At 46.9% G+C, this 15,404-nt stretch overlaps 1 protein-coding gene across 7 annotated transcripts in view; it reads right to left on the bottom strand.

The window, feature by feature from the left end:
* The window catches only part of APBB2 (amyloid beta precursor protein binding family B member 2), a 336,412-nt gene that overhangs the window by 185,228 nt on the left and 135,780 nt on the right, over positions 1 to 15,404 (bottom strand). For 5 of the 7 annotated variants that reach the window (XM_045018103.1, XM_045018104.1, XM_045018109.1 and 2 more), the window contains exon 3: positions 9,953 to 10,063. In XM_045018103.1, coding sequence (XP_044874038.1) covers positions 9,953 to 9,998 — 46 coding nt within the window. In that variant the 5' untranslated portion in view covers positions 9,999 to 10,063. Of the gene's footprint in view, positions 1 to 9,948; positions 10,065 to 15,404 lie in introns of those variants that run through there. The other 2 variants (XM_045018107.1, XM_045018108.1) reach the window with 2 other exon arrangements.

The following is a 15,404-nucleotide window of genomic DNA, read 5'->3' as shown; positions in this document are numbered from 1 at the left end:
CTGTTTCTTCTCTTCCAAAGAGGAGGTGTCACTGACTTGTGTTACAGCAATAATACATAGAAACTATATATACACATCACATGCCTGATTTAAGAAATAATACCAGACAGGATTTCACATCACGGGTAACATTTTCAAAATAACATAAAAGAAGAATACCTAGCTCTTACATAGAACTTTTCACCAATAGATCTCAAAGTGTTTTACAAACAAGGTCAGTATCCTAGTTCTCATTTTACAAATGGGGAAATTGAGGCACAGAGAGATGAAATGACGTGCCCAATGTCACCCAGCAGGCCAGTGGCAGAGCCAGGAATAGAACCCAGGTCACCTGAGCACCAGTTTAGTGCTCTAGCCACTTGGCCACATTACCTAAATAATTTAGGAGCTTAAGTGCCATTGACTTTCAATAGGACTAAGGCTATGTCTATACTTAAACCACTACAGTGACCCAGCTGCAGCGCTGCAGCTGGGCCACTGTAGTTCTTCAGTGTACACTAGTGGTTTTCAAATTTTTTTCATTTGTGGACCCCTAAAAAATTTCAGATGGAGGTGCAGACCCCTTGGGAAAACTTATACACAGTCTGCAGATCCCCAGGGCTCTGCAGACCGCAGGTTGAAAACCACCGGTGTAGACATTAGTATGCCAACAGGAGGGGTTCTCCCATTAATGTAGGTCAGCGGTTCTCAAACTGTGGTTGGGACCCCAAATGGATAGCAACCCCCTTTTAATGGAGTCGCCAGGGCTGGTTTAGACTTGCTGGAGTCTGAGGCCAAAGCCTGAGGACTTCAGCCCCAGCCGGTAGAGCTCAGGTTACAGGTCCCCTGCCTGGGGGTGAAGCCCTTGGGCTTTGGCTTTGCCCCCGCCTTCCCTCCCCCACCCGGGCGGCAGGACTCGGGCTTTGGCTTTGGGCCCACAACCCAGGGCGGTGGGGCTCGGGCTGGCTCAGACTTCAGTCTCCCCTTCTGGGGTTGTGAAGTAATTTTTGTTGTCAGAAGGGGTCACGGTGCAATGAAGTTTGAGAACCCCTGGCGTAGGTAATCCACCTCCCTGAGTGGCGGTAGCTAGGCCAACGGAAGAATTCTTCCATCAAATTAGCACTGCCTACACCAGGGGGTTAGGTCAGTATAACTATGTCTTTCCAGAGTGTGGATTTTTCACACCCCTGAACAGTGGTGAAAGCAACTTACAGGACTTACCAGTACTGCCAGTTTTGAGTGGGGCATGGCCTCAACAGGAAGAGGCGGGGCCTCTCAAGATTTAAAGGCCCTCGGGCACCGGCTGTGGCTGGGAGCCCCAGGGCCTTTAAATCACCCTGGGGCTCCCAGTTGCAGGGGTGGCTTGAAGCCCCTGGGGCTCAGGGGCAAATTAAAGGGCCCAGGGCTCCGGCTGCTGCAGCGCTCCAGGCCCTTTAAATCCCTGCTGCAGCTCCAGCAGCCGGGCTTGGGCGGGGCTCCAGCCGCTGTAGGGAGCCCTGAGCCCTTTAAATCCCCGCCACCAAAGCCGGTGCGGTCCGGTACGTCCGGTACGCCGGACCGGACCGGCTTACTTTCACCTCTGCCCCGAGAGAGACAGCTATATCGATGCAAGTTCCCCATGTAGACCAGCCCTTAGGTTCCTAAGTCGCCTAGGCACTTTTGAAAATTTTACCCTGAGGCTGTTTGGATTGTCTGGAGCAGAGGCACTTGTCTGTATCTCAACATTTTCTTTTCTCCATCTGAGCAAACTGATATTTGCAACTTTCCGGAAACAAATTGAAAAATGTCTCCAATAGGTATGAATTATGCCAAAATTTTAAGGCCCGGTTTGCATTTAGGCCTCTTTACGCTTCTCCGGTAGCGTAAGGGAGCTTTAAAGTGGGCATCAATTACATTTTGTCAGATCAGTATAAAAGATCTTTGGTGAAACTGAGAATCATGCCCTTAGAATAAATATTTTCCCATAGAATCATCAGAAAAATAAACGAGTCATTATGCTGCTTGTAACAGGAGAAAGAGAGAGAAAATATCTTTAGGTTTGCCTGCACAGGAAATTTTACCTGTGCATAATTGTACCACTAGAACTATATGAATACAGCTCCCATGAGTACACTCTTATTCTGGAATAAAAATGCCATTTTTTCTATTTAGATTATGTTGCTTTGGATGTGGTATGAAAATGAAAAAAGCCACTTATTCCAGAATAAGAGTTTCCACACAGGAAGTTATACCAGTATAACTTCAGCAGTACAATTATACTAGTAAAATTCTGCCAGTACATTTCCCCATGTAGACCAAGCCCTAACTGGCCTAGGGAGAGCGGTCAGCAAACTTCTAGGTTGTTCTATCAAGTCTCAGTTTTCATTGAAAATAAAAGGATCTAGCTGTTATGGTTGTGAAGAAAACTTTCACAATGTAACCCCTAAGGACTTGTCTACACTTAAAACGGGCTGCGTTGCTGTAGCACTTCAGTGAAGACACTACTTATGCCAACAGGAGGGGTTCTCCCATCAGCGTAGGTAATCCACTTCACTGAGAGGCAGTAGCTAGGTTGACGTGAGAATTCTCCTATAGACCTAGCATTGTCTACACTGGTGGTTAGGTCGGTTTAACAGCATCACTCAGAGGTATGGATTTTTCACACCATGAGCAACATCGTTATACCAACCTAATTTCTAACCAAAACCCTGGTCTATACTAAAAACTTATGTCAGTATAACTACATCATTCAGGGGAAAATCCTAAGCGACCTAGTAATACCGATCTAACCCCCGGTGTAGACACTGCTGTATCAATGGGAGAGCTTCTCCCGTCGACCTACCTACCATCTATTGGGGAGGTGGAATACCTATGCTGATGGTAGAAGTTCGCCCGTCAGCGTAGGTAGCATCTTCACTAAGCACTACAGCAGCACATCTGCACTGGGGCAGCCCTGTCAGTGTAGACAAGCCCTAAGTGTAACTGATACAGCACATTCTGCTTGAGTTTGCAGAGCCTGAAACATTGGGTAGGGTATGGGAAGGGGAATGCACTGAATACGTGGATTTACCATAGCTGATGCTTGGAGGTGAAGCCAGTTCTTGTGGGGTAGGAGTTGGGGAGACAAACAGCAGCAACCCATAAAGAGCAGAACAAGGAGACGGAGCATGGGGGCACACAGAAGTACAAGAGGAGGTGGGGCAAATAGCAGCACATGCAGGGATTTCCCTACACCTCCCCTAACTCCCTCATTGTCCCTCTCCAGTGGTCAAACCAACCAAGACGAAGAACATACCAAGAACATACCATCTCAAGGTTCAAGTGGTGTATCTACAGCCAAACAGCCTGAAGCACAAATACAGCTATCTATTGAAGAAACAGTGTCTCCATAGCCTAAAGGAAGTTCCCAATGTTTGTCAGTCAAACGTTTCCCATTCATTGAAGTTACAAAAGATAGCTACTGGCACCTCTTGCAAAAAAGCTTACGAAGAAGGAAAGCTTCCCACCACTACAACTGGTAAAACTGGAGAGCTTGGTTTGCCAGAGCAATCAGCAAAGCCAATATTATGTGAAAATGCTGCAATACAAAAAGCCTCTTGACTACATCAGCATGCAGAAAGCCTTTTAAGCCAGTCACTGTCAAAGCCAGTTCTAGTACTTAATGAGGCTGTTAGAAATGCTATGTTTGTTCGCATAAACCGTGTTGTGTCTCCAGCATTTCTGTGTCAATATCTGAGTTATGTCTAAAGTAGAGCTGGACACAATGTTTTTCCATCAAAAAATGCATTTTGGGGGTCCAAAATTATTCTGAATAGTTTCAATTTGCAATTTTTTTGAAAGAGAGTTGAAATGTTTCATTTCAAATTTTAATTTTAAAATGTTTATTTTGACTTGATTTGAAATGGCAGTTCAATTTCAAATTTGGCCAAATAAAAAAACAAACTAGCAAATCATCTGAGATACATCCAAAACAGATGAATCAAAATGAAAAACTCAATTTTCTTGTGTGCGTGTGGTTTTTTTTCCCCCCGAGTTGATTGAAAATGTTTTTGTTGATTCAAAATTAATTGAAAAAATGAAACAGAAAATCATAATATGGAATTGACTCAAAATGTTTGTCTATTCAAAATGTTTTTTAGATTGGATGAAAAAAATTCGAAAAAATTCATTTTGCTTTGAATCAAAACAGATTCCTCCCACCCCCAATTTGGCCCTCAATTTAAAAAAAAAAAAAAATTCACTCAGCTCTGCTTATTACCTTGATAGCTAAGCTCCAGAAAGTCTCACACACAAGTTTTTGGCATAACTGGAAACAGACGATAGATCTCCTGGCTCGCAATCCTGTGCTTTCACAACAGGACTATCCTTCCCCAAAAGGCGTGGATGAAGGAAAGGGAAAACTGGGACCCACACAGAGATGTGTACATCAGGACCTGCAGGGCTTGTCATTGTCTTCTTTAAAACCTTGGACAGAACCAACAATTTTTTTTTTAAAGGAAGGGCATAGCTGCTGTGATGTCTAGCTAGAAAGACTGTTCTGAAATTTTAGCTCTGATAATGTTTGCAAAATGTCAAAGTAATCATTTTTCATCAAACGCTGTTTCCTAAAAAAAGAGACTGACTGCTTCCCAAACCACTAACAAGCTTGAAAAATGGTCAAAAATTGACCTAAGAGAAAACAAAGGATTCAGCAACAAGAAAAACAGTACCATCCTATAAAAGTGATCTGTCAGGTCTGTGTTACACAAACATCACTTTTCATATCTTAAAGCATTAGAGAATCACCTTTGAATGTACTGTGTTTTCAACAGCGGCCTTGCAGGGCTGCCAGTAATTTATCTTTGCTTGTGGACAGTTCAGTTCAGGCACTGGGAAGAGTGCCTAGGGTCTCTAGAGTGAAGGAGTTGGGGATTAGAAGGATTTCTGCTTGAGGTGAGAGATTGGAATCAGACAGGCGATCTACTCAGACCAAACTCCTATGGCCCAGAGAAGAGCTGCACAGGAGGTTTGTCATACTGCCGCTTCCCTCTAGCCCTGCTTTTAGAGTCAGCTGGAGGCTGGGGAACATGGAAGGAAGGGAGTGCTGTTCAAGAGGAGCATGAGGGAAACTGTGCTTCAACCTTCTCTCTTGTGAGAGTGCAAGCACAACTCCTCATTCATTATCATGACCCACATCATGATTCCCCAAATTCGTCCCCTGCCACCCATCACCCTTCTGCTCAGTTCCATTCCTCCTTGCCATCCCCACATCCCAGCTCAACTCCATGGCCACCACTTGGTGGTTCAACTCCCTTCCACAACCACATCTGTGCTCACTCCCTCAAATCCCACATATCCGTGATAACCTCTACTTCACACAACCCCAGCACCCTCACAGCTCCAGTTTCCCCAAAACTTCACTCATAACCCTGATCCTCTCACCCCATACCACTGTGCCCAGGCTAACTCCCTTCTCGTGTCACCTAGCCTACCACGCAGTCTGCAATGCCCCCCACCATGCCTCCTCAGAGCCCCACTGTGACGGATCAGTATGTGTCTGTATGTCTATATCAATCTGCAACAACATTCTGGTACTTCAATGTTATTTTTGACTGGAAACTGTGCTGTAGCTTCCATCTTGAGCTAGGACACTCAAGAAGTGTTAGGAGAAATCCTTACCCCTAGCAGAGGGGCTCACAATGGGAAAGCCATCAAAATCCCTCAACCTCGATGATTCTCCATTCAAATGGGTCCACCCAGAACAATGGGCCAGCTGCAGTCCAGGGGAACTAGTTTGCCCAGTTTAGACCAAGGGGAGGAAAGGAGGAGGGCTGGAGTTGAGCAACTGATCACCTGACTAACAGGGTTTTTGAAGCTGCTTCGGGGAGTGACCTGATACGAGGGGATCAGAACTTTATTTAGGGCCAGTCCTTCTTGAGTCTGGGCTGTCTCGGCTAACAGGAGAGCTGAACAGGAAGAGTAGGGTGTAAAAAGGTTCTGGAATCCTGAAGGACATTAACCCAAACTCAAAAGGCTCTCAGACTGATGAGGATACTGCAGGAGGGAGTTATACGTACTTGTGTTTATTTTTTCTAGATCTGTAACTCTTGTGCTTTGTCTATAAGTAACATGTGTATGCTTTAGCAATTCCTTTGCAAAGTCTGTGCTCTCTTGTTTTAACAGTCACAAGGTCCTTGAAAGGTTAAACAGTAAACTAGAGCACCCGTGAGTGTGGAGCTCTAGGAATGAAATTCTTGAAGTACTATAGAGAGGAGGATTAGCAGTGGCCTTGGGCCTATGGCAGCTGGACTATGGGTTCTACATCCTACTGCACTGCACCCTCTGCCACAAGGCTGATGATGACAGTGGATATCAGCCATATTGCACCATCAGCCACCAAGGAGGGGGGGGAGAGGATACAGCAGCTCGCTACTGCAGAATCGCGTCTATCAGCAGCATTCAGTACACATAGGGTGACATTTAAAAGAGTGTACCCCAGGAGTGTGCCTTAAAAGCAAGACTTAGCGGCTGGGTCTGGATACTGCTCAGGCTCAGAAGGCTTAAAAGCCCCTGGGATCCAAAGGCTTGCTCAAAACAGCAGTCTGGTGCCCAGCCACAAGGGGGAGCTCAGCCAGGGCTGTAACACTCCTCCCCATCCCCCACCCCCAAGTTCAGGTATCATCTCTGTATTACCTTCAAAACTAGATACTATTTTTCTGAAGAGTTTGTGTCATCTCTAATAGGCTATTTTAACAGATGTGTTTACAAGGACGGGACAGCTATCCTTCCTGTAATAAGTGTAACTCATCTCTGGCTTGGATTTAAACTCTAGAAGCCTGGGGCCAAAATAAACTAAGTCAATCTCCAAAACTAGAGTCTCAGGCAATAGCAGGAGTAACAGGAGATGCAATGGTTAAAGCACCACCCGAATGACTAGTGAACTATTTCATCCCAATGTTTCAAAGAGAAACTATTATAAACTAAATATTCTGTAAAGGCTCTGTACAGTAAAGAAAAAGTTATATTGTTTTACCTCGGTGACCTGAGGAATCAACAGATATGCATGGGGACTGACAGCAGTCATCTGAAGTTAGGACGGTCACACAGGAGATATCACACTACCTCCTGGGAAGATCATTTCATGTACAATGTAAGGGTACGTCTACACTACGGGACTATTCCGAATTTACATAAACCGGTTTTGTAAAACAGATTGTATAAAATCGAGTGCGCGTGGCCACACTAAGCACATTAATTCGGTGGTGTGCGTCCGCGGTCCGAGGCTAGCATCGATTTCTGGAGCGTTGCACTGTGGGTAGCTATTCCGCAGCTATCCCATAGTTCCCGGAGTCTCCCCCGCCCCTTGGAATTCTGGGTTGGAATCCCAGTGCCTGATGGGGCAAAAAACATTGCCGCGGGTGGTTCTGGGTAAATGTCGTCAGTCACTCCTTCCTCTGGGAACGCAACGGCAGACAATCATTTCGCGCCCTTTTTCCCTGGATTTCCCTGGCAGACGCCATAGCATGGCAACCGTGCAGCCTGTTTTGCCGTTTGTCACTGTCACCGTATGTGTACTAGATGCCGCTGACAGAGGCGATTCAGCAGCGCTACACAGCAGCATTCACTTGCTTTTGCATGATAGCAGAGATGGTTACCAGCCGTTCTGTACTGTCTACCTTGCCATTGTAAACTGGCAATGATGACAGTTACCAGTCCTTCTGTGCTGTACCCTCTGCTGCTGTCATAGGTGCCCCTGGCTGAGATCGGCTGGGGGCGCAAAAGCCAAAATTGGGAATGACTCCCTGAGTCAATCCCTCCTTTATGGTATCAAAAAATAGAATCAGTCCTGCCTAGAATATGGGGCAAGTGTACTAGAGATCCAGTGTATCAGAGAACCAGAGAGCACAGCCGCTCTGTGTCAGATCCCCCAGGAATGATGAGCTGCGTGCCATTCACAGGGGGTGCCCCTGCAACAACTCTACCTGTTGATTCCCTCCTCCCCCAGCCTTCCTGGGCTACTGTTGCAGTGTCCCCCCACTTGTGTGATGAAGTAATAAAGAATGCAGGAATAAAAAACAGTGACTTGTTAGTGAGATAAAATAAGGGGAAGAAGGCAGCCTCCAGCTGCTATGATAGTCCAGACAGGACATTAAGCAGTGTGGGGGACAGGAGCCCAGCATCCTGCTATGATAGTCCAGGCAGTACAGAATCTTTTCTTTACACATGAAGGGCGGGGGCTGATGGAGCTCAGCCCCCTGTTGCTATGATGAAGACGGTTACCAGACCGTCTGCTTATGGGCTGATGATGAGGACAGATACCAGTCCTTCTGTACTATCCAATCTGCCACAAGGCTGATGATGAGGATGGGAGCGCAGTCCTACTGCACTGCACCCTCTGCCACAAGGCTGATGATGACAATGGATATCAGCCATATTGCACCATCAGCCACCAAGGAGGGGGGGAGAGGATACAGCAGCTCGCTATTGCAGAATCGCGTCTATCAGCAGCATTCAGTACACATAGGGTGACATTTAAAAGAGTCAAGAGAGGATTTTTTTCCCTTTTACTTCTGGGGATGGGAGGTGGGGTAAATTGATGAGCTATGCCCTGAACCACCGCGGACAATGTGTTTGACACTACAGGCATTTGGAGCTCAGCCAAGAATGCAAATGCTATTCGGGGACTGCAGGAACTGTGGGATAGCTTGAGTCTGTCCCCGCTCCCTCCCTCCATGAGCGTCCATTTGATTCTTTGGCTTTCCGTTACGCTTATCACGCAGCAGTGCGCTGAATCCCTGCTATGGCGTCTGTCTGGAGATTTTTTAAAAATGCTTTGGCATTTCGTCTTCTGTATCAGAGCTCTGATAGAACAGATTTGCCTGCCCTTACAGCGATCACATCCGTACGGTCAATGCTGGAGCTCTTTTTGGATTTTGATTTCGGACTGCATCGCCACCCGTGCTGATCGGAGCTCCACGCTGGGCAAACAGGAAATATTCAAAAGTTCACGGGGCTTTTCCTGTCTACCTGGCCACTGCATCCGAGTTCAGATTGCTGTCCAGAGCGGTCAGTGGTGCACTGTGGGATATCACCCGGAGGCCAATACCGTCGATTTGCGGCCACACTAACCCTAATCCGATATGGCAATTCCGATATTAGCGCTACTCCTCTCGTTAGGGAGAAGTACAGAAATCGATTTAAAGAGCCCTTTATATCGATATAAAGGGCCTCTTAGTGTGGACGGGTGTGGCGTTAAATCGGTTTAATGCTCCTAAAACTGGTTTAAACGCATAGTGTAGACCAGGCCTAATATAGTAAGCCTGCAGGCTGAGAGATTAGCATTACCCAAGTTGTTAGAGCTACTTATCAGTCTTCCAATCAAATTAAAGGTGCGGGTGACAAACTTTAAAGAAACTTTAAACTTTTTACTGAAAAGATTCCTTAGTCAGAGAAAAATTAATGGAGGTCAGCTAAGATAAGCTAGATGGCCGTGAACTGCTTGTCAGCAGAGAAGGAATAAGCAAATATTTAACTCAAACAGAAAAAAAATGATTTAATAAGACACAAAAAGCTTCATCTAAACTGGAAGACTTTAGCAATAGTACATAGCTTTGAAATGAGCAGAATTTTTTCAGGTTATGCTCAGGCAGCTTATTAATTTGAGGGTTTCTAGCACTTTAACTATGTCTGTGGCCCTGAACAGTGAATAAAAGAAAGTTGGAGACCTGGTGCAATAAGCCAAAGTTGAACAAGTCAGCCAGTACATCAGTTTTAAAGGCCCAGAAATTACCTTTGCAGTTTGAACAAATCGACAGAGGTAACGCAGGTTATACAATTTGAGTACATAAATATCAGAAATATGGCATCGATAAGAATGCTTCAGTGCCCATTCTAAAGACTAATTTGGAATTTACAAACTTTCCAGCTAATGGTTTCAAAATAATGGGAGACAACTTAGCACCTTTCAAAAGTGTAATAAAAATATGACAGATAACAAAACCAATCACATACATACATGAGCTGCTTGGACGATAGTGAGCCCCTGGGTATCGCCTGCCCATAGTGCCAGTCAGCACATTACCAGACGCTGTCAGCAGTTTTCAAAGTACAAAATCGAAATATTGAACTGTGGGGGAAGAGAAGAACAAAACAAAACAAAAGTGAAGATTTAGTACAATGGCTTTATCTTTTTCATTAAAATGCTAATGATCTCCACAAATTTAGGGTAACTATGTTTATAAATTATGTATAGTCATGTTGTCAGCAGAAATGACAGACTGCAAATTTATCATTAGTGCTCAGTCTCCATTAATAAGCATACTTAAATTTTAAGGCAAACATCAATCTCCCCCGGCACCTTTTCACTGTAGCTTATTTTGGTTGATGTCACAGACAGTGTAACCTAAGTTTCACAGAGTTTTGCGCACTTATTTAAAACTAGTGGTGCGGTTATGGTTAGTGACAATGATATCTTTATTTTGATAGAGCAATTTCTGAACAATAAAAAAAACTTTGCATTTAATTTCAAATTAGTTGAATATTTCCCTAAAATCATGGAGTCTGTACTGGAATACCGCAGTTCTCTAAAAGATCAGAAAGAAGTTAGTCAAGCAGGAGACGCAAAGCACAGATAAACATTCATTTTGGAGAAGAGAAATCTTGCCTCCAATACTGCTGAGTCAAATGTTGCTGAAACTGACAAGTATTAATGTAAAACCTTTCTGTCTACAAATATCAGGGGTTCTGGAACAATTTGTATAGTGGAGGTGCTGAGAGCCATTGAACCAAACTGAAAACCCTCTATATAATGGAAACCACTTCAAGTCAGGGGGTTTGGCACCACCCCAGTTCTAGCACCTATGACAAATAAACCTCCCATAATAAATAAGAAGCCCCCATTGCTTTGTTCCTTAGCTCAAGATTTCCAACTCCTCTTCCATCTGCAGATTCTCCTCAGCCTATCCGCATGTTCATCTCCCAAGATATATGTCAATAATCACCTTCTACAACTGTATAATTTAAAATAAAAAAAACCACCTCTTTTTTCCCTCTAAACTGGAGAACAGAATCCTGTTTTTTTCACCCCTAAAATGTCAGGAAACCTTTTGCTGCTTCAGGCTGAAGCTACATGCACTTACTGATTCCCAAATGATACCTTAAAAGGCAGCTTCGTTTAGTGTATAGGGCACAGGATTAGGGTTGGGGAGCCACTTTCGCAAATCTCCATGCATCTCAGCTCCCTGAGGAAACTTACCGTATTTTTCCGTGTATAAGACTATACTTTTTCCTAAAATCCTTAGACTAAAAATTGAGGGTAGTCTTATACACGGAAGTAAGACCCCTGTTCCCTGCCCTCTGACCCCCCCAACCCCATCCACCCCCCCACCCCCGAACTCCCCTGCCCTCTCTCCAACACCCCCTCCCTGCCCCCTTACCGCGCTGCCTGCACGTGGCTGGCGGCGCTAAAGTCCAGCCGCGGCCGGGGCCGGGGCCGGGGCAGGAGCAGGAGCAGGAGCCACGGGGCCAGGCAGTGTCTGGAGCCGGGCATGCGGGTAGGTGGGGTCGCGGCCGCTTCAGTGCCCGGACCGCACTACCGGAGCCGGGCGGCTGGGGACGCGGGGAGCCGGGCGGCTGGGGACGCGGGGCTGGGGATGCGGAGAGCCGGGCGGCTGGGGACGCGGGGCTGGGGACGCGGAGAGCCGGGCGGCCAGGAACGCAGGGCTGGGGACGCGGAGAGCCGGGCGGCCGGGGACGCGGGGAGCCGGGCGGCCGGGGACGCGGGGAGCCGGGGATGCGGGCGGCCGGGGACGCGGGGAGCCGGGGAGCCGGGCGGCTGGGGAGCCGGGCGGCTGGGGAGACGGGCGGCTTAGGATGCGGGACGCAGGGCGGCCGGGGACGCGGGGAGCCGGGCGGCCGGGGATGCGGGGAGACGGGGAGACGGGCGGCTGGGGAGACGGGCAGCCGGGGACGCGGGGAGCCGGGGAGCCGGGCGGCCGGGGACGCGGGGAGCCGGGGAGCCGGGCGGCCGGGGACGCGGGGAACCGGGGGGCTGGGGAGACGGGCGGCCGGGGACGCGGGGAGACGGGCGGCCGGGGACGCGGGGAGACGGGCGGCCGGGGACGCGGGGAGCCGGGCGGCCGGGGACGCGGGGAGCCGGGCGGCTGGGGAGCCGGGCGGCTGGGGACGCGGGGAGCTGGGCGGCTGGGGACGCGGGGAGCTGGGGAGCCGGGGGGTCGGGGACGCGGGGCCAGGGCAGGAGTCGCGGGGCCGGGGAGGGATGCGGCAGGAGCCGGGCAGGGCCGCCGCCGGAGACCAGCCGGGGCGCATGGCCCTCCTCGGCCCCTCTACCCCTACCTCAGCGTTCTCTTCCTGTGCCTGAGCGGCAAAGTCGGGTGGGGGAGGGGACAGCTGAAGCGCGGCTGGAGCGGCAAAGAAAACAAAACAAAACAAAAAACCTGAATTTGGGGTTAGAAAAGTTGGGGGCGTCTTATACATGGGGGCGTCTTATACACGAAAAAATACGGGTAATCAATTACTTCCTGAATTAGATGCGCTCCCTTGCTGGAGGTGCCTGTCATGTGAACAGGTGATCAACAGACAATGGCCCCCTTCTCAAAGCATAGCTTCAAAAGGCTGGGTTCTTGCATAACTGGAAGGGAGGGCAGGAGTTTGCATTCACCTCTCCCTAGATATTTCTCTGGAAATTCCCTTCACAGGTATTGTCCCAAAACACAGTTCTTGTCTGCCACATAGTTCTGTACAGTCTTTTGATCATCCAGGCCCACAATAATACATCACCTTTGTATTTAATACAATGAGACTCAAAGATACTTACATTTAATTCAATAAGGTTTTTCAAGGATATTGCAGGAAATTGCTATATCTGACACAGTGCCCAGGTCTTGTCAGGAAAATCAGGGCAGGTGAGCCTTATATAATTCATCAGTCATCCAAAATGACCCCTGTGGCAGACCAGCCCCTTCATATTATCTCTGAAATAAAGCCACCTTCGAGGCTGGGTATCTAGCAACCCCAAAAAACACTCACAAAGATTCATAGTCACTTGCTAAATGGATGCATAGAAAGTGTACTGAGGGCCAGATTTCTCTGAGGATGAAAATTGGAGAAAGGCTATTGAATAAAGTTGCACCCATTTACACCAATAGAGAATTTGGACTGTAAACAGAAAAAAACAGCAGAAAGCACTAAAAAAAAGTTTGGTCTGGGATGGTGTGTAGGATTGCCAACTTTCTAAAAGCAGAAAACTGAACATCCTTGCCCCACTCCCTGTCCCTGACATGCCCTTTCTCCGAGGCCCTGCCGCCCACTCACTCCATCCCTCCTCCCTCTGTCGCTCACTCTTCCCCACCCTTGCTCACGCCTTCATTTTCATTGGGCTGGGGCAGGGGGTTGGGATGCGGGAGGGGGTGCAGGCTCCAGCTGGGCCGGGGGTGAGTAGTTTGGAGTGCAGGAGGGAGCACCAGGCTGGGGGGGTGGGGCCGAGTTTAGCTGCAGGAGGGGGCTCAGGACTTGGATAGGGGGTTGGGGCACAGGAGGGGCTTCAGGGTGTGGACTCCGGGTGGCGCTGACCTAAGGCAGCTCGGGAAGCAGCAACATGTCTCTCCAGCTCCTAGGCAGAGGGTCGGCCAGGTGGCTCCACAGACCCTGTTCCTGGCCAATGGGAGCTGCGGAGCCAGCGCTTGGGGCAGTGCCTGCAGGACGGGGCAGCATGCAGAGCCTCCCTGGTCGCCCCTCTGCCTAGGAGCCAGACATGCCAGCCACTTCCCAGGAGTCACACAGAGCCAGGTAGGAAGTCTGCCAGCCCTATGCCAACTGGACTTTTAGACACCTGGCAACCCTATATACACAACGTCAATAAAGAGTAAACCTTACTCTTTTATTTTTATATAAATCTACGCCCAAAGAAAATGACATAACTATTCTTCAGCATGCCCTGCACTGTAATATAGTTTCCTCAACAAAAACCTCTTTCCATGTGCTTTAAAGATTCCTATGGCTTAACTGAACCAGCCGATTAATCCAAAAACTGATTAGCTATACAAGTCTTGAACTTCCCCACATTACATCTGTTGACTTAATAAATATGTTAGAAATAAAATCTCAGAGAGAAAGAGTTAAGAACTGCACAGACTTCACACAGCAGCCCATTATATCAACTGTCAGAAGCAGCATAAGAGAGATGACAAAAGCAACCCTTTAATGGATGCCACCAGCAATGGTGCATTCAAACATGTGGTTTGAAGCCTTTTATAATTTAATTGATGGTTTTGACACAACAGTTTGTGAATGGAAGAAACAGAATTCTTCTTCCTTCCCTAATCCATTAATAATTCTTTCCCCTTCCTCATATGCTCAGCATGCTGGTCTTGAGTAAGAAAAATAGCCTACTCATGAAATGCCCACAGGTGATTATAACTAAATACAAGAGATGGTAATAGTCAACAGCTCTGCAGGGATTATTCTTTTTACTTTATATTTAATAAAGTTATCTGTATACAGATGATTCTCTCCCCATCCTCACCGATATTATTTATAATTCCTTTCAATGCCTTTAAAGAGAAACTTGCAGGGGCTTTGCGTAATGGATTGAGAAGTGCAGTGTTTCTGTAGCTTTTATAAACAGATCCTTGTCCTCTTCCGGAAAGCTATAACTTTTTAAACAATGCTACCTACTAAATCATAATAAATATCCCTAAGCATCTTACAGCAGCAATACACTAGAGGTACTATTTTCTTTCCTTCCCCGGTGGCTGAAGCAGCATCATAGAGGCCCTCTGTACCCTGCTGTAATAACAGCTTTAAAAACATGCTTAAACTGTAGCACAGTTGAGCTAAACCAGAATGTGGTTTTCCTAACACTGTGGCCCCAAATGGGTCTAAACGATACTTAATTGGACTACTAATTGGAAAACTAGAGATCACAGCTGTGAACAAATATATACAGTGAACTCAATGGCAACAACATGTGTATTAAGACAGGACATGTATAGAGGATTCATTTGACTGTACTCTGAGATTTCCCCAATTTTTATCTTAAAATGAAAACCACACTGACTTGTTGCAGTACCTCACAGAGCTAAATATATGTATGCTAAATAATAATGTATTAGAGAATGAGTTGTCAAAATACACTTTGCTTTTCCGTATCTCCATTCAATAACTGAGATTTCTGCACTTGGAGTTACCATCTTAATGATACGGCACTGTGCTTTCCAGAGTAGGATAAATGGTCTTTTATATATTAACTACCAGGTTTTAAAACTTCAGTATAAACAGGAGAAGTTAATTTTTAACATGTTAGCTGGTCAAGGTGACCACTAGAGGGGATCCTAGGGTTTACTTCAACCAGTGTAGCTTGAAAAACAATTTGCCCTGTCTACATCAGGGTGCTAAAACATGTTAGTTAAAACATGATTGCTAACATGTTTAAAAAATAAAACACCTGT

This window comes from Mauremys mutica, chromosome 5 (assembly GCF_020497125.1).
Source record: "Mauremys mutica isolate MM-2020 ecotype Southern chromosome 5, ASM2049712v1, whole genome shotgun sequence".
In the NCBI taxonomy this organism is placed as follows: Eukaryota; Metazoa; Chordata; order Testudines; family Geoemydidae; genus Mauremys; species Mauremys mutica.
This window is presented reverse-complemented; position numbering and strand designations above follow the sequence as displayed.